This window comes from Oncorhynchus keta, chromosome 23 (assembly GCF_023373465.1).
Source record: "Oncorhynchus keta strain PuntledgeMale-10-30-2019 chromosome 23, Oket_V2, whole genome shotgun sequence".
NCBI lineage: Eukaryota > Metazoa > Chordata > Actinopteri > Salmoniformes > Salmonidae > Oncorhynchus > Oncorhynchus keta.
The window spans coordinates 5197256-5216811 of NC_068443.1; the positions used below are offsets into that span (position 1 = coordinate 5197256).

At 45.9% G+C, this 19556-nt stretch overlaps 1 protein-coding gene and 2 long non-coding RNA genes across 4 annotated transcripts in view; 1 reads left to right on the forward strand and 2 right to left on the reverse strand.

Annotated features, from left to right (window-relative positions):
- LOC118371453 (WD repeat-containing protein 48-like) overlaps positions 1–19334 on the reverse strand; it is a 23647-nt gene extending 4313 nt beyond the window's left edge. Inside the window, exons 1-14 of one of the 2 annotated variants that reach the window (XM_052476033.1) lie at positions 19198–19334; positions 18206–18346; positions 17935–18010; positions 16541–16623; positions 14120–14249; positions 13693–13781; positions 10481–10582; positions 10014–10238; positions 9556–9630; positions 9309–9411; positions 4413–4618; positions 4182–4278; positions 3974–4069; positions 3671–3779 (exon numbers count right to left, since the gene is read on the reverse strand). In XM_052476033.1, the coding sequence (XP_052331993.1) occupies positions 3671–3779; positions 3974–4069; positions 4182–4278; positions 4413–4618; positions 9309–9411; positions 9556–9630; positions 10014–10238; positions 10481–10582; positions 13693–13781; positions 14120–14249; positions 16541–16623; positions 17935–18010; positions 18206–18346; positions 19198–19272 (1607 nt within the window). In that variant the 5' untranslated portion in view covers positions 19273–19334. Of the gene's footprint in view, positions 1–3670; positions 3780–3973; positions 4070–4181; positions 4279–4412; positions 4619–9308; positions 9412–9555; positions 9631–10013; positions 10239–10480; positions 10583–13692; positions 13782–14119; positions 14250–16540; positions 16624–17934; positions 18014–18205; positions 18347–19197 lie in introns of both variants that reach the window. The other variant, XM_052476032.1, reaches the window with a different exon arrangement.
- Positions 1422–3663, forward strand: LOC127910909 (uncharacterized). The gene is made up of 3 exons (XR_008076713.1): positions 1422–1715; positions 3111–3190; positions 3573–3663. It is a non-coding gene; the product is annotated as an uncharacterized LOC127910909 (long non-coding RNA).
- Positions 10730–13487, reverse strand: LOC127910908 (uncharacterized). Its single transcript, XR_008076712.1, has 3 exons — positions 13405–13487; positions 11520–11605; positions 10730–11348 (listed from the first exon to the last, which is right to left on the reverse strand). It is a non-coding gene; the product is annotated as an uncharacterized LOC127910908 (long non-coding RNA).
- Positions 19335–19556: the final 222 nt, after the last annotated feature.

A 19556-nucleotide genomic window follows, 5' to 3' on the forward strand; every position in this document is an offset into this window, starting at 1 on the left:
TTGGTGGTCGCGAGGCCGCTGGTCGGTTTGGTGGTCGCGAGGCCGCTGGTCGGTTTGGTGGTCGCGAGGCCGCTGGTCGGTTTGGTGGCCGCGAGGCCGCTGGTCGGTTTGGTGGCCGCGAGGCCGCTGGTCGGTTTGGTGGCCGCGAGGCCGCTGGTCGGTTTGGTGGCCGCGAGGCCGCTGGTCGGTTTGGTGGTCGCGAGGCCGCTGGTCGGTTTGGTGGTCGCTGGTCGGGTTTGGTGGTCGCGAGGCCGCTGGTCGGTTTGGTGGTCGCGAGGCCGCTGGTCGGTTTGGTGGTCGCGAGGCCGCTGGTCGGTTTGGTGGTCGCGAGGCCGCTGGTCGGTTTGGTGGTCGCGAGGCCGCTGGTCGGTTTGGTGGCCGCGAGGCCGCTGGTCGGTTTGGTGGCCGCGAGGCCGCTGGTCGGTTTGGTGGCCGCGAGGCCGCTGGTCGGTTTGGTGGCCGCGAGGCCGCTGGTCGGTTTGGTGGTCGCGAGGCCGCTGGTCGGTTTGGTGGTCGCTGGTCGGTTTGGTGGTCGCGAGGCCGCTGGTCGGTTTGGTGGTCGCGAGGCCGCTGGTCGGTTTGGTGGTCGCGAGGCCGCTGGTCGGTTTGGTGGTCGCGGAGGCCGCTGGTCGGTTTGGGTGGTCGCGAGGCCGCTGGTCGGTTTGGGTGGTCGCGAGGCCGCTGGTCGGTTTGGTGGTCGCGAGGCCGCTGGTCGGTTTGGTGGTCGCGGGCCGCTGGTCGGTTTGGTGGTCGGAGGCCGCTGGTCGGTTTGGTGGTCGCGAGGCCGCTGGTCGGTTTGGTGGTCGCGAGGCTTTCCTGGTCTTTAGTGGTCGACACGCCTGCTGGTTTTTTGGTGGTCTGAGGATCTGTTTCTGGTGACCACATGATAATCGGTTTGGTGGTCGGACCGCTGGTCGGTTTGGTGGTCGCGAGAGCCCTGGTCGGTTTGGTGGTCAGAGGTGGTCGTGGTCGGTTTGGTCGCGAGGCCCTGGACATAATGGTGGTCAGGTTACAGACTGGTAACTGGACCCCTGGTCAGTCAGGTGGTCAGACCATGGTCTAGGACCCCGCTGGTCAGTCAGGTGGTACAGACCATGGTAACTAGGACCCGCGAGACAGTCAGGTTACAGACCATGTAGCTCGAACCCGCTGGTCGGTCAGGTGGTACAGGCCGCTGGTCGGTTTGGACCCCTAGGCCGCTGGTCAGGTTACAGACCGCTGGTCGGTTTGGTGGTCGCTAGGCCGCTGGTCGGTTTGGTGGTCGCGAGGCCGCTGGTCGGTTTGGTGGTCGGTTTGGGAGGCCGCTGGTCGGTTTGGTGGTCGCGAGGCCGCTGGTCGGTTTGGTGGTCGCGGAGGCCGCTGGTCGGTATTTGGGTGGTCGCGGAGGCCGCTGGTCGGTTTTGGGTGGTCGCGGAGGCCGCTGGTCGGTATTTTGGTGGTCGCGAGGCCGCTGGTCGGTATTTTGGTGGTCGCGAGGCCGCTGGTCGGTATTTTGGTGGTCGCGAGGCTTTCCATTTGGAATCTTTAGTTTAGACACGCCTGTCTGTAGTTTTCCTTTCTGTATAGATCTGTTTCTGTGACCACATGATAATCCACTTGGGCTCACTGACCCAAAGGGGTCAAGACAGAGCCCTGGACCTAAGGTAAGGTTGTCGTCTCCCAAGACATAATGAGTCAGGTTACAGACCATGTAACTAGGACCCCTAGACAGTCAGGTTACAGACCATGTAGCTAGGACCCCTAGACAGTCAGTTTACAGACCATGTAACTAGGACCCCTAGACAGTCAGGTTACAGACCATGTAACTCGAACCCCTAGACAGTCAGGTTACAGACCATGTAACTAGGACCCCTAGACATAATGAGTCAGGTTACAGACCATGTAACTAGGACCCCTAGACAGGTCAGGTTTGGTGGTCGCAGAGGCCATGTCGGTTTGGTGGTCCCTAGACAGTCAGGTTACAGACCATGGTAACTAGGACCCTGGTCGGTAATGAGTCAGGTTACAGACCATGGTAACTTTGGTGGTCGCTGGTCGGTTTGCAGACCATGAACTAGGACCCCTAGACATAATGAGTCAGGTTACAGACTGTGTGGTCATGAGGCTTTCCATTTGGAATCAGTTTACACGCCTGTCTGTAGTTTTCCTTTCTGTATAATCTGTTTCTGTGACCACAGACCACTTGGGCTCACTGACCCAAAGTCAAGACAGACCCTGGACCTAAGGTAAGGTTGTCGACCCCAAGACATGAGTCAGGTTACAGACTGTGTAGCTAGGACCCCTAGACAGTCAGGTTACAGACCATGTAGCTAGGACCCCTAGACAGTCAGGTTACAGACCATGTAACTAGGACCCCTAGACATAATGAGTCAGGTTACAGACCATGTAACTAGGACCCCTAGACAGTCAGGTTACAGACCATGTAACTAGGACCCCTAGACATAATGAGTCAGGTTACAGACTGTGTAGCTAGGACCCCTAGACAGTCAGGTTACAGACCATGTAGCTAGGACCCCTAGACATAATGTCAGGTTACAGACCATGTAACTAGGACCCCTAGACAGTCAGGTTACAGACCATGTAGCTAGGACTAGGACCCCTAGATGTAATGAGTCAGGTTACAGACCATGTAACTAGGACCCCTAGACAGTCAGGTTACAGACCATGTAACTAGGACCCCTAGACAGTCAGGTTACAGACCATGTAGCTAGGACCCCTAGACAGTCAGGTTACAGACCATGTAGCTAGGACCCCTAGACAGTCAGGTTACAGACCATGTAGCTAGGACCCCTAGACAGTCAGGTTACAGACCATGTAACTAGGACCCCTAGACAGTCAGGTTACAGACCATGTAGCTAGGACCCCTAGACAGTCAGGTTACAGACCATGTAACTAGGACCCCTAGACAGTCAGGTTACAGACCATGTAGCTAGGACCCCTAGACATAATGAGTCAGGTTACAGACCATGTAGCTAGGACCCCTAGACATAATGAGTCAGGTTACAGACCATGTAACTAGGACCCCTAGACAGTCAGGTTACAGACCATGTAACTAGGACCCCTAGACAGTCAGGTTACAGACCATGTAGCTAGGACCCCTAGACAGTCAGGTTACAGACCATGTAGCTAGGACCCCTAGACAGTCAGGTTACAGACCATGTAACTAGGACCCCTAGACATAATGAGTCAGGTTACAGACCATGTAGCTAGGACCCCTAGACAGTCAGGTTACAGACCATGTAACTAGGACCCCTAGACAGTCAGGTTACAGACCATGTAGCTAGGACCCCTAGACAGTCAGGTTACAGACCATGTAACTAGGACCCCTAGACAGTCAGGTTACAGACCATGTAACTAGGACCCCTAGACAGTCAGGTTACAGACCATGTAGCTAGGACCCCTAGACAGTCAGGTTACAGACCATGTAACTAGGACCCCTAGACAGTCAGGTTACAGACCATGTAACTAGGACCCCTAGACAGTCAGGTTACAGACCATGTAGCTAGGACCCCTAGACATAATGAGTCAGGTTACAGACCATGTAGCTAGGACCCCTAGACATAATGAGTCAGGTTACAGACCATGTAGCTTGGCCTAAGAGCCCTAGACGTAGCGAGTCTTAACAATATCAGCAGGCTTGCTATGGGTTTCGTAAAATTGAAATATGTACCGGAACAGAGTCCTCCCTCCTGCCTCTCCGAAGATGACTGGAGTGTGTGGAGGCACCTGGAAGTACCCATTCCCCTTCTGCACCCGCGTCTCCTGCTCCCCATTCACTGCTGCGGGGGTTTGGACAAGGTCAAAAGTCACTAGAATATTTTTTACTGCTCGTATACCATGATGAAATAGTGAGTCTATGGACATTTTTTTTCTGGGCCTAACCCTGCGACATGGGATGTCTAACACTATAGCCGTCTACAGCCAATATCTCAGGTGAATACTGTTTTTGACAACAACAACAAGGCCCGTTTACCATGGTTGACCTCGTTCTCCTCCTCATCCGTGGGGTTGATGTGCGTCCTGGGCCAGAACTCTAGCAGGGCCTGAAGTAGCAGTCCACCAAGGTTCACTATACACACACACACACAAACATTGCAAAGCTAAAGGATAATTTTTTTTTTTTTAAATGCAGTATGAAGAAGTTATATTAAAAATGAAAACCTAAAAAAAAGAAATCGTACACTTTGGGTCTGATCCATCGGAGCTTGAGAAGCCAGCATCCTTAGCAGACACCCAGGCAGCAAAGCAGTCACTCTCATCCAGCGTGATGGTCAGCATCTATCCAGCAACACACAGGAGGGAGAGAGAGAGAGAGCAACAACATCAACCAATCTTATCTAGCTAGCTTCGCCTTTTCAAAAAAAAACACTGAATAAGTATAGTATTACTAAGTTATAAAACGAGAAACTTACCCCCGTCTTGAGGTCGACAGAGAACCAGTTTGGGACGTAGACCTGCTTGAACCTCTTCTTGATCTCTTCATCAAACTCTACTTTCCCCAGGTCCTCTCCCTTACAGGCTTTCAGCACGTCCCAGAATGCAACATTGTTGTTGGTGTCTTTGGTGACGATGTGCCTCTTGTCGTTCAGAATGTGACACTGAATTATACTGGCCCCTCCTACAACAGCAAATATGTACAGTAGTTATCGTTTGACCACAGCAAGACTAGGTTTGGGCGGTATTAAGATTTTCATACCATTTCTGTACCATAACGGGATACACAATATTACCAAATGTGCACACAAGGGGCACTATTTTTTAAATTTTAAATACAGTGCCATTGGAAAGCACTCAGACCCCTTGACATTATCCATGGTTTGTTAGGTTTTAATTTGTCAGATTGAATAACTCACGGACACTAGACAAGCTAAACCAAGTTTAATTCTTCCCAAAGTGTCTTTACAGTTGTATTCAGAGAACAAAACATTTCTCACCATCACAGGTATGTGTGTGTGTGTGTGTATATATATATATATATCTCCTCTCCAATCCTTACATCTTATGGTTCGACAGGAAGAGGGTAACAGGATACTAAATCCTTATAACTCCCTTCAGGGGATCTGACCTGACCTCCTCCTCTCCAATCCTTACATCTTATGGTTCCACAGGAACCTTAGAACTCCCTTCAGGGGATCTGACCTGACCTCCTCCCCTCCTTCGCCTAATCCACAGATGTCCATCTGCCTCCCCTATAGCAATCCTTTGATCTCCTCCCGTCCACGCAGCACATTCCACAGCCACTCTTGTCTTTCTACAGATCTCACTCCTTTATATACTATGCATCTCATCTATCATGTCTTTAATATCTCAATGTTCAAAATGTAGAATCCAATAGGTTACAGCCTTATTCTAAAACAGATTAAATATTTCATCAATCTACACACAATATCTCATAATGACAAAGCAAAAACAGGTTTGTAGAATTTTTTGCAAATTTAAAATAGATTTTACATTTACATTTAAGTCATTTAGCAGACGCTCTTATCCAGAGCGACTTACAAATTGGTGCATTCACCTTATGACATCACATAAGTATTCAGACCCTTTACTCAGTCCTTTGTTGAAGCACCTTTGGCAGCAATTTCAGCCTAGAGTCTTCTTGGGTGTTCCTCCCATTGTTCTCTGCAGATCCTCTCAAGCTCTGTCAGGTTGGATGGGGAGCGTTGCTGCACAGTTATTTTCAGGTCTCTCCAGATATGTTCAATCGGGTTCAAGTCTGGACTCTGGCTGGGCCACTCAAGGACATGCAGAGACTTGCCCACTCCTGTGTTGTCTTGGCTGTGTGTTTAGGGTCGTTGTCCTGTTGGAAGGTGAACCGTCACCCCAGTCTCAGTCTCCTGAGCGCTCTGGAGCAGGTTTTCATCAAGGATCTCTCTGTACTCAGACGAGTCTTCCAGTCCCTGCCACTGAAAAATATCCCCACAGCATGATGCCGCCTCCACCACCTCCTGACGTGACGCTTGGACAAATAATTCAATCTTGGTTTTCATTAAACCAGAGATTCTTATTTCTCATGGTCTGAGTGTCTTTAGGTGCCTTTTGGCAAACTCCAAGTGGACCGTCATGTGATGTTTACTGAGGAGTGGCTTCCGTCTGGCCACTCTACCATAAAGGCCCAATTGGACTAGTGCTGCAGAGATGGGAGAACCTTCCAGAAGGACAATTACCTCCACAGAGGAACTCTGGAGGTCTGTCAGATGACCAAGAACCCGATGGTCACCTCCCTGACCAAGGCCATTCTCCCCTGATTGCTCAGTTTGGCCGTGCGGGCCAGCTCTAGATAAAAGTTTGGAGCCACCAAGACTCTTTCATTTAAGAATGATGGAGGCCACTGTGTTCTTGGGGACCTTCAATGCTGCAGAAATTGTTTGGGTACCCTTCCCCAGATAGGATTGTGTCGAGGCACAGATCTGTCTCTGAGCTCTACGGATAATTATTTTGACTTCATGACTTGTTTTTTGCTCTGACATTCTCTGTCAACTGTGGTACCTTATAGACAGGTGTGTGCCTTTCCAAATCATGTCCAATCAATTGAATTTACCACAGGTGGACTCCAATTAAGTTGTAGTAACATCTCAGGAATGATCAACGGAAACAGGATGCACCAGAGCTCAATTTTTAGTCTCATATCAAAGGGCCTGAATACTGTAAATGTAAATATGGTATTTGTTTTTAATATATTTGCCCATTTTTTTTTGCAAATAATAATAATTTTTGCTTTGTCATTATGGGGTATCGCGTGTAGATTAATGAGGGAAAAATGATAATTTAATCAATTTTAGAATAAGGCTTTGACGTAAATAATTTTTTGTAAAGGGTCAAGTGATATTTAAGCAATAAAGCCCGAGGTGTGGTATATGGCCAATATACCACGGCTAAGAGCATTTTTTATGTACGACGCAACGCGGAGTGCCTGGACACAGCCCTTAGCTGTGGTATATTGTCCATACATCAAATCACCAAGGTGCCTGTATTGCCATTATAAACTGGTTACCAAAGTAATTACAGCAGTACAAATAAATGTTTTGTCATACAACTGAGCAAGAGGACAAGTACATTAAGAGTGTCTAGTTTGAGAAATAGACGCCTCACAAGTCCTCAACTGGCAGCTTCATTAAATACTACCTGCAAAACCCCAGTCTCAACATCAACAGTGAAGAGGCGACTCCGGGAGGCTGGCCTTCTAGGCAGAGTTCTTCTGTCCAGTGTCTGTGTTCTTTTGGTCATCTTTTCTTTTTATTGGCCAGTCTTAGATATGGCTTTTTCTTTGCAACTCTGCCTAGAAGGCCAGCATCCCGGAGTCGCCTCTTCAGTGTTGACGTTGAGACTGGTGTCAGCAGAGGGAACACCCCCCTATCCACGTCGATGGAACAGTAGTGGAGAGGGTAGTAAGTTAAGTTCCTCGGCATACACATCACAGACAAACTGAATTGGTCCACCCACACAGACAGCATCGTGAAGAAGGCGCAGCAGCGCCTCTTCAACCTCAGGAGGCTGAAGAAATTTGGCTTGTCACCAAAAGCACTCACAAACTTCTACAGATGCACAATCGAGAGCATCCTGGCAGGCTGTATCACCGCCTGGTACGGCAACTGCTCCGCCCACAACCGTAAGGCTCTCCAGAGGGTAGTGAGGTCTGCACAACGCATCACCGGGGGCAAACTACCTGCCCTCCAGGACACCTACACCACCCAATGTCAGCTCGGGGATATGAACTTGCAATCTTTCGGTTACTAGTCCACTTAGGTTGGAGTCATTAAAACTCGTTATTCAACCACTCCACAAATTTCTTGTTAACAAACTATAGTTTTGGCAAGTCAGTTAGGACATCTACTGTGTGCATGACACAATACATTTTTCCAACAATTGTTTACAGACAGATTATTTCACTGTATTACAATTCCAGTGGGACAGAAGTTTGGTATAAACACCACGGGACCACGCAGCCGTCATACAGCTCAGGAAGGAGATGCGTTCTGTCTCCTAGAGATGAACGTACTTTGTTGTGAAAAGTGCTAATCAATCCCAGAACAACCGCAAAGGACCTTGTGAAGATGCTGGAGGAAATAGGTACAAAAGTACCTATATCCACAGTAAAACGAGTCCTATAACAACATAACCTGAAAGGCCGCTCAGCAAGGAAGAAGCCACTGCTCCAAAACCCACCATAAAAAAGGCCAGACTACAGTTTGCAACTGCACATGGGGACAAAGATTGTACTTTTTGGAGAAATGTCCTCTGGTCTGATGAAACAAAAATAGAACTGTTTCGCCATAATGACCATTGTTATGTTTGGAGTGAAAAGGGGGAGGCTTGCAAGCCGAAGAACACCATCCCAACCGTGAAGCACGGGGGTGGCAGCACCATGTTGTGGGGCTGTATTGCTGCAAGAGGGACTGGTGAACTTCACAAAATAGATGGCATCACATCATGAGGACGGAAAATGATGTTGATATATTGAAGCAACATCGCAGAAGATCCTAAGTTAAAGCTTGGTAGCAAATGGGTCTTCCAAATGGACAATGGCCTCAAGCATACTTCCAAAGTTGTGGCAAAATGGCTTAAGGACAACCAAGTCAAGGTATTGGAGTGGTCATCACAAAGCCCTGAACTCAATCCTATAGACAATTTGTAGGCAGAACTGAAAAAGCATGTGTGAGCAAGGAGGGCTACAACCTGACTCAGTTACACCAGCTCTGTCAGGAGGAATGGACCAAAATTCACCCAACTTATTGTGGGTAGCATGTGGAAGGCTCCCTAAAACGTTTGACCCAAGTTAAATCATTTAAAAGGCAATGCTACCAAATTCTAATTGAGTGCATGTAAACTTCTGACCCACTGGGAATGTGATGAAATAAATCATGCTCTACTATTATTCTGACATTTCACATTCTTAAAATAAAGTGGTGATCCTAACTGACCTAAGACAGGATTTTTTTTTTATTACTAGCATTAAATGTCAGGTATTGTGAAAAACTGAGTTTAAATGTATTTGGCTAAGGTGTATGTAGTAAACTTATATAGACACACACTTGTTTTTTGGGGGGGGTATTGAAAATCATACCGTCGGTATAAATACCCCGCTATATACTATAAACGATATATCGCCCAAGCCTAGTTCATGGTTAGAAACTAGGGTCACGTCTGCCTCTCCTCACAACCACTGCATTCAGGAAGAGATATAGTTTTTAAAAAACAAACCAAAGAGGATCTATTTGAGTGAGGACAACAAACAGGTTGCACTAAGATTCATGTGAAAACTACACCCAGTTAGGTGGACCACTGCACACCCACTAACGTAGCCGTACCTTTGATGACCTGTTCGGGCGCTGTACACAGCGGAGTCAGGGGGGCGATGATGTCATTGTCATAATCCCCAGACGCCCGGAAGTTGTGGATTCCCTTTAGACACTGCAACAAAATCAGAAGAAAAAAAATGTTTTTATTTTATTTATTTTTTTAGATAAAAACTGAATTGACCCCAACCCTGACACATAGAAAGCCCTAGAATGATCTCTGAGGGCATCGGAAGACATGGCATGCTGATTTGTTTACCCATTTGTTAACAGATGACTTGGTGGTAGAGACCCAGATAACAGGAGGAGGGTCAGCTGTCCTGTCCAGTTCCATCTGAGGAGGAGAGGGATAGCCCATGTCAGACCCAGGTTAATACACACACACACACACACACACACACACACACACACACACACACACACACACACACACACACACACACACACACACACACACACCCTCCCCACCTCAGTCCCTCAGCACCCCCTCCCTCCCCTCAGTAACTCAGCACCCCCTCCCTCCCTCAGCACCACCCCCCCCCACCCTCTAGCCCTCCCCCCTCCCTCACCCTCGGTAGCTCAGCTGGTAGAGTGTGGTGCTTGCAACACCAGGATACTGGGTTCAATTCCTGGGACCACCCCGTATGTAGAAATGTACGCATTTAGCATCTGCTAAGTGGCAGATATAATGAACCACAAGCAGCCCCATGCCCTTACCTTCAGTACAGGGGCCTTCTCCTCACAGATGAGTACTCTGATATCAGGGTTCCTCAGGTCGGTGCAGAAGATCTTCTTGTCTCTGCCTCCAGAGTAGATGTGTGTGAAGGCTTCGTTCACCTGCAGGGCCCACACTCCCTCGTCGTGGACCCGATACGTAGCGATACACCTCTGCTGCCCCAGAGACCACAACCTGATGGTTCCATCTGAGCTGCCTGACAGACACTGGGAACCACAGAGAGAGGAGAGTTAGACTGATGGACAACCAAACAGAAAAGGTTCATGTAACAGAGGGTCAGATGCAATGTAGGAAAAGTGCTGAGACGGAAAAGGAAAATACTCATTATTTTAGGACCAAGTTCTGGAAGTTCTGGTAGAACCTCTCACTTCATTTTCTTTATAACCATTTTCTTAAAATGTATTATCTAGTATTATCTATTATTTAGCTGAATCAAGATATACCTTACCTGCGTGCCGTCCCGGTTCAGCAACAGTGACTTGACGTTGTCGGAGTGGCCTTTCAGCTTCATCAGCTTAGCACATGTCCTAGGGTCCCATACTCTCAGGACCTGATGAACCGTCAACAGATTAAAGAGACAACCACCTCTAAAACCCAACAACGGTCTACAGATTAAAGAGACAACCACCTTTAAAACCCAACAACGGTCTACAGATTAAAGAGACAACCACCTTTAAAACCCAACAACAGTCTACAGATTAAAGAGACAACCACCTCTAAAACCCAACAACGGTCTACAGATTAAAGAGACAACCACCTTTAAAACCCAACAACGGTCTACAGATTAAAGAGACAACCCCCTTTAAAACCCAACAACGGTCTACAGATTAAAGAGACAACCACCTCTAAAACTCAACAACGGTCTACAGATTAAAGAGACAACCACCTTTAAAACCCAACAACGGTCAACAGATTAAAGAGACAACCACCTTTAAAACCCAACAATGGTCTACAGATTAAAGAGACAACCACCTCTAAAACCCAACAACGGTCTACAGATTAAAGAGACAACCACCTCTAAAACCCAACAACGGTCTACAGATTAAAGAGACAACCACCTCTAAAACCCAACAACGGTCTACAGATTAAAGAGACAACCACCTTTAAAACCCAACAACGGTCTACAGATTAAAGAGACAACCACCTTTAAAACCCAACAACGGTCTACAGATTAAAGAGACAACCACCTTTAAAACCCAACAACGGTCTACAGATTAAAGAGACAACCACCTCTAAAACCCAACAACGGTCTACAGATTAAAGAGACAACCACCTCTAAAACCCAACAACGGTCTACAGATTAAAGAGACAACCACCTTTAAAACCCAACAACGGTCTACAGATTAAAGAGACAACCACCTTTAAAACCCAACAACGGCCTACAGATTAAAGAGAACCACCTTTAAAACCCAACAACGGTCTACAGATTAAAGAGACAACCAGGCTTTAAAACTCAACAACGGTCTACAGATTAAAGAGACAACCACCTCTAAAACCCAACAACGGTCTACAGATTAAAGAGACAACCACCTCTAAAACCCAACAACGGTCTACAGATTAAAGAGACAACCACCTTTAAAACCCAACAACGGTCTACAGATTAAAGAGACAACCACCTAAAACCCAACAACGGCCTACAGATTGAAGAGCAACACCTCTAAAACCCAACAACGGTCTGATTAAAGAGACAACCACTGTCCTCAACAACTGGTCTAGCCAGATTAAATGAGACAACTTTAAAACCCAACAACGGTCTACAGATTAAAGAGACAACCACCTTTAAAACCCAACAACGGTTAAGATTAAAGAGACAACCACCTTTGTGTTACCCAACAACGGCCTACAGATTAAGGAACCACCTTTAAAACCCAACAACGGTCTACAGATTAAAGAGACAACCATTGAAACCTTCAACAACGGTCAACAGATTAAAGAGACAAACCTTAAAACTAGTCCTGATTAAAGAGACAACCACCTTTAAAACCCAACTTCTTGAGAATAAAGAGACAACCACCTTAAAACCCAACAACGGCCTACAGATTAAAGAGAACCACCTTTTAAAACCCAACAACGGTCTAAAGATTAAAGAGACAACCACCTTTAAAACCCAACAACGGCCTAAAGATTAAAGAGAACCAATAAAACCCAACAACTGGTCTACAGATTAAAGAGACAACCACCTTTAAAACCCAACAACGGAAGATTAAAGAGACAACCACCTTTAAAACCCAACAGCTCTACAGTCTTAAAGAGACAACCACCTCTAAAACCCAACAACGGCCTGCAGATTAATACAAACTTTAAAACCCAACAACGTCCTGCCAGGGGAAAGAGACAAACTCAAAATCAACATAGTCAACAGATTAAAGAGAAACAAACTCAAAATCCAACAACGGTCTGCAGATTAAAGAGACAAACTCAAAACCCAACAACGTCCTGCCAGGGGGAATACAAACTCAAAATCAACAAGTCCTACAGATTAAAGAGAACCACCAAAATCCAACATAGTCCTGCCAGATTAAAAATCAACCACCTCAAAACCCAACAACGGTCTACAAACTAAACAGAACACTTTAAAACCCAACAACGGTCTAAGATTAAAAGACAACCACAAAACCAACAACGGTCCAGATTAAAGGACAACCACAAACTCAACATCACAGATTAAAGAGACCTGCCAAAAAACCAACATCACGGTCCTGCAGATTAAAGAGACAACAAAAACTCAACAACGGTCACAGATTAAAGTCCTGCCAGGGATTAAAGAGAATACAAACTCAACAACTTTGTGGTCTTCAGATTAAAGTCAACCACCTTTAAACCCAACAACGGGGAGACATACAAAACTCAACAACACTTTGTCTCTTAAAGAGACAACCAGGGGAATAAAACCAACATCACTTTGTGGCCTTCACAGATTAAAGAGACAACCACCTTTAAAACCCAACAACGGTCTACATTAAAGAGACAACCACCAAAACCTCAACAACGGTCTTCAGATTAATAGAGACAACCACCTTCACATAAAACCCAACAGGGGTACAAACTCAACATTAAAGAGACAACCACCTCTAAAACCCAACAACGGTCTACAGATTAAAGAGACAACAGGCTTTAAAACCCAACAACGGTCCTGCAGATTAAAACTCAACATCACTTTGTGGCCCAACAAGTCCTGCCAGATTAAAGAGACAACCACACTTTGTGGCCCAACAACGTCCTACAGATTAAAAGACAACCACCTCTAAAACCCAACAACGGTCCTACAGATTAAAACTCAACCACCTTTAAAACCAAACAACGGTCCTGCCAGAATAAAACTCAACAGGCTTTAAAACCCAACAACGGTCTACAGATTAAAGAGACAACCACCTTTAAAACCCAACAACGGTCTACAGATTAAAGAGACAACCACCTTTAAAACCCAACAACGGTCTACAGATTAAAGAGACAACAGGCTTTAAAACCCAACAACGGTCTACAGATATGCAGTAGAACTTGTGCTTTGGTAAATAAAGGTGACCTTTCAAAAGGCAGCCAAACAACTGCCGTCAAAAAACTGTAGACATAAAATTAAAATGTATTCATTTAAATAAAAACATGAACTTTGACCTGGCAACAAAACAAAAAAAAAGTTGACTAAAAATGTTGCCCTCTGACCTTTTCAGTGGAGCCAGATACGATGACTGTCCCCATCTGGTTCATAGCCAAGCTGTAGATGGAGTCTTTGTTCCCACTGAGGGACGACGCTGTCACACACACGCACAACGGTTAAGATTCCAACGGTCGACGCACAGGTTTGTGTTAGGTAAAAACATTATTTTAAGGACAGGTACTTGCATCGGAAAACAATAGGCTTTGCGGTATGAAAGATTGATTTCTGCTTCAACAAATACCTGTTCTCCAGACACAAATTAAGTCTAGTCCTGGATCGAAAACGTCTTTCAATGGCGAATCTTCATTGAGAATGCTATTTAGACCTGGACTAGGCTTCATCTGTGTCTACGAAACCGGCCTGTGGAGATGTTTTTAAACTCAATGGGACTCAACTTGTAAATATTGTAGAAATCAATAAAATGACATTTACTGGTGACAGTGTTGTTGGAGGCAGTCAGTGCTGTTAGTGTGTTGACGTCCCACAGGAAGATCTGTCTGTCTAACCCCGCTGACGCCACCAGCTCCTTGTCTTTAGCATATGCCAATGCCTTCACATAGTCCTGCCAGGGGGAATACAAACTCAACATCACATAGTCCTGCCAGGGGGAATACAAACTCAACATCACATAGTCCTGCCAGGGGGAATACAAACTCAACATCACTTAGTCCTGCCAGGGGGAATACAAACTCAACATCACTTAGTCCTGCCAGGGGGAATACAAACTCAACATCACATAGTCCTGCCAGGGGGAATACAAACTCAACATCACTTAGTCCTGCCAGGGGGAATACAAACTCAACATCACTTAGTCCTGCCAGGGGGAATACAAACTCAACATCACATAGTCCTGCCAGGGGGAATACAAACTCAACATCACTTAGTCCTGCCAGGGGGAATACAAACTCAACATCACTTAGTCCTGCCAGGGGGAATACAAACTCAACATCACTTTGTGGTCTTCACATAGTCCTGCCAGGGGGAATACAAACTCAACATCACTTTGTGGTCTTCACATAGTCCTGCCAGGGGGAATACAAACTCAACATCACTTTGTGGCCTTCACATAGTCCTGCCAGGGGGAATACAAACTCAACATCACTTTGTGGCCTTCACATAGTCCTGCCAGGGGGAATACAAACTCAACATCACTTTGTGGTCTTCACATAGTCCTGCCAGGGGGAATACAAACTCAACATCACTTTGTGGCCTTCACATAGTCCTGCCAGGGGGAATACAAACTCAACATCACTTTGTGGTCTTCACATAGTCCTGCCAGGGGAATACAAACTCAACATCACTTTGTGGTCTTCACATAGTCCTGCCAGGGGAATACAAACTCAACATCACTTTGTGGCCTTCACATAGTCCTGCCAGGGGAATACAAACAACATCAACATCAGGGGGAAATACAAACTTCACTGTGGCCTTCACATAGTCCTGCCAGGGGGAATACAAACTCAACATCACTTTGTGGCCTTCACATAGTCCTGCCAGGGGGAATACAAACTCAACATCACTTTGTGGCCTTCACATAGTCCTGCCAGGGGGAATACAAACTCAACATCACTTTGTGGTCTTCACATAGTCCTGCCAGGGGGAATACAAACTCAACATCACTTTGTGGTCCTTCACATAGTCCTGCCAGGGGAATACAAACTCAACATCACTTTGTGGCCTTCACATAGTCCTGCCAGGGGGAATACAAACTCAACATCACTTTGTGGCCTTCACATAGTCCTGCCAGGGGGAATACAAACTCAACATCACTTTGTGGTCTTCACATAGTCCTGCCAGGGGGAATACAAACTCAACATCACTTTGTGGCCTTCACATAGTCCTGCCAGGGGGAATACAAACTCAACATCACTTTGTGGCCTTCACATAGTCCTGCCAGGGGGAATACAAACTCAACATCACTTTGTGGCCTTCACATAGTCCTGCCAGGGGATATACAACATCACTTTGTGGCCTTCACATAGTCCTGCCAGGGGGAATACAAACTCAACATCACTTTGTGGCTTTCACATAGTCCTGCCAGGGGGAATACAAACTCAACATCACTTAGTCCTGCCAGGGGGAATACAAACTCAACATCACTTTGTGGTCTTCACATAGTCCTGCCAGGGGGAATACAAACTCAACATCACTGTGTGGTCTTCACATAGTCCTGCCAGGTGATATACAACATCACTTTGTGGCCTTCACATAGTCCTACCAGGGGGAATACAAACTCGAAATCACTGTGTGGTCTTCACATAGTCCTGCCAGGGGGAATACAAACTCAACATCACTTTGTGGCCTTCACATAGTCCTGCCAGGGGATATACAACATCACTTTGTGGCCTTCACATAGTCCTGCCAGGGGGAAATACAAACATCACTTTGTGGCCTTCACATAGTCCTGCCAGGGGGAAATACAACATCACTTTGTGGCCTTCACATAGTCCTGCCAGGGGGAAATACAAACTTAACATCACTTTGTGGCCTTTACATAGTCCTGCAAGGCAAATATACAACATCACTTTGTGGCCTTCACATAGTCCTGCCAGGGGAAATACAACATCACTTTGTGGCCTTCACATAGTCCTGCCAGGGGAAATACAACATCACTTTGTGGCCTTCACATAGTCCTGCCAGGGGAAATACAACATCACTTTGTGGCCTTCACATAGTCCTGCCAGGGGGAAATACAACATCACTTTTTCCTTCTTCTTTCAAATAGGAAATCTCTATTATACTGTTTAAAAATATGCACAATTCCACAGCAGAACAGTATTCTGTAAATGGACATCATATTTCTGAACCACAAAGCCCAAATATCGAGTGTAAAAAAAAAAAAAGACGAAGCACCTTGTGAGTCCGTAACGTTGACATGCAGAATCCTTTCTGTGCGTTCCACACTTTCACTGTCGTGTCTGACGAAGCAGATATCACTGGAAAGAAAGAATTTTAAACAGTGAATTATAAAAACAGAATGTTTCTATACATTAGATAATAATAATACTACTGATGTTGCTACAAGCGATGTTCAATACGGTTATAGGCTTTGGGGGTTTTTCTATTTCTATTTTAAGGTTGGACGTCAGCACGTGGGGCGCACCGATTGGTTCAACCTCGTTAGTCCGTAGGTGTTACACCTGTGCTGGTTGAAGGGTACCTATGAAATTACAGACCTCCACATGCTTTGTAAGTAGGGAAAACCTGCAAAATCGGCAGTGTATCAAATACTTGTTCTCCCCATTGTATTACCTCAACTAACCTTTGCCCCTGCGCACTGACTCTGTACCGGTGCCCCCTGTATATAGCCTCCACATTGACTCTGTACCAGTACCCCCTGTATATAGCCTCCACACTGACTCTGTACCAGTACCCCCTGTATATAGCCTCCACATTGACTCTGTACCAGTACCCCCTGTATATAGCCTACACACTGACTCTGTACCAGTACCCCCTGTATATAGCCTCCACATTGACTCTGTACCAGTACCCCCTGTATATAGCCTCCACACTGACTCTGTACCAATACCCTGTATATAACCTCCACATTGACTCTGTACCGGTACCCCCTGTATATAGCCTCCACATTGACTCTGTACCAGTACCCCCTGTATATAGCCTCCACATTGACTCTGTACCGGTGCCCCCTGTATATAGCCTCCACACTGACTCTGTACCGGTGCCCCCTGTATATAGCCTCCACACTGACTCTGTACCGGTACCCCCTGTATATAGCCTCCACATTGACTCTGTACCGGTACCCCCTGTATATAGCCTCCACATTGACTCTGTACCGTAATACCCTGTATATAGCCTCCACACTGACTCTGTACCGGTGCCCCCTGTATATAGTCTCCACACTGACTCGGTACCGGTGCCCCCTGTATATAGTCTCCACACTGACTCGGTACCGGTGCCCCCCTATGAGCTGTTCTGGTTCACTCTACAGAAACAGGAGATGGGCTCCTATGAGCTGTTCTGGTTCACTCTACAGAAACAGGAGATGGGCTCCTATGAGCTGTTCTGGTTCACTCTACAGAAACAGGAGATGGGCTCCTATGAGCTGTTCTGGTTCACTCTACAGAAACAGGAGATGGGCTCCTGCTCCAATGAGCTGTTCTGGCTCGCTCATGCAAGGCTACCTACTTACTTAGAACCCCACCTGTTTTGGTTGTTAGTCTGTTAGTTCACCCTTCTGTTTGAGTGACAATTTTTGGTTTCTTGCCGGGGAACATAACAATACTCACACGTCTTTCCATTGCAACAGAGGACGATGTCATTGACCCAGTCTGTATGGTGCTCCATGGAAGCGATGTAAGGGTCCTGCTATGGTAAAATAACATTCACTTAACATAAGTGGTGACGGGGGACGGGGGGACGGTTTCCAAACACAGATTAAGCCTAATCGTGGTCTTAAAACACATTCAATTGAGATGATACAGGAAACCGGCTCACAAAGGGTTAGGGTAGGGCTATGCTCATATTAAGATTTATCAAAGGGTGACTGGGACGCAATACCTTGTGCTGATTGACACTCCATATCCTGATGATAGAGTCTCTTCCAGCCGTGAAGAGCCGGTTCAGTGCAGGGTCCAGCTGAAGAGCATTCACCCCATTGCGATTGTGCTTCTCCGCCTCGTCTCTTATGACATAAGATACCTGCAAATAAAGATAGAGGGGGGATGGTCAATAATAGCCTGAACAACACCCCTTCTATAGCATTGACGCATGCGTGACTAAAGCTTTGGCCAAACGTTTTTTTATTTATTTCACCTTTATTTAACCAGGTAGACTAGTTGAGAACAAGTTTCTCATTTACAACTGCGACCTGACCAAGATAAAGCAAAGCAGTGCGACACAAACAACAGTACATAGATGCACATGGAATTAACAAACACAGTCTATAACCCAACAGAAAAATATATATACAGTGTGTGTTTAAGTTGGCTGAGGCTCCATGACTACATTACATTCACTTATGCATTACATGAACATATCTATCTAGTTCACCGCATCATTTGCTAGCTAGCAAGCTACAGGTTAAGGTTTCAAAATCCTAGCTAACGTTAGCTAGCTGACACAGCTCCTTAAAAAATAAAACTTTATTTAATTAGGCAAGTCAGTTAAGAACAAATTTGTATTTACAAGTGGCCTTAGACCACTGCGCCACTTGGGAGTCAGCTAACATGTTAGAATAGCAATTATCAATTCAATGACAATTTACACATACCCTAAGAAATGCAACAATGGTTAAATAAAATTGTCGCACAACTCAGGTTCATTTTAAGTTACTTTGTTCGAGCAAATCATGCTTCAAATCGTGTGTTTAGCATGCTAGCTAACTAGCATGTACGTTAGCTAGCTTGAGCTGAGTTAACAGTAACGAGATGAGCATTCTTGGATTGCAATTTGCATCGTCTTTCCAAGATTAGTGGTGCACATTGTCACACTATTTGGAATAGTGTGCATTTTCATGTATACAGAGTTGTATTACAGAAATATCAATTGACCTGTACTTTCCTTCGCCCAGCGGCATTCTGTCTGTGGTGGGCCGCCATCTTACATGTTGACAGTCGAACCCTCATACGTCACATCCGAGAAGAAACACAGATAGAATAATGACACTGATATTTCACCGGATGTATACATGTGAAGCATCCGCTTGGCGTTTCCAATCACAAGCAAATATGGCTGGCAGTGGGAGAAGATTGAACGAGATGGATTGTGACAAATTTTTCTCATCGATTAATAATTTGATCTCAATACAGTTTTATGTATTTAAAACTATAATATTTTATGAACAGAGTGGACAAAGATTTGTAGCCAAAGTCTTAAAACATCGCGTTGTTTAGGAGTGCAAATGTGAATT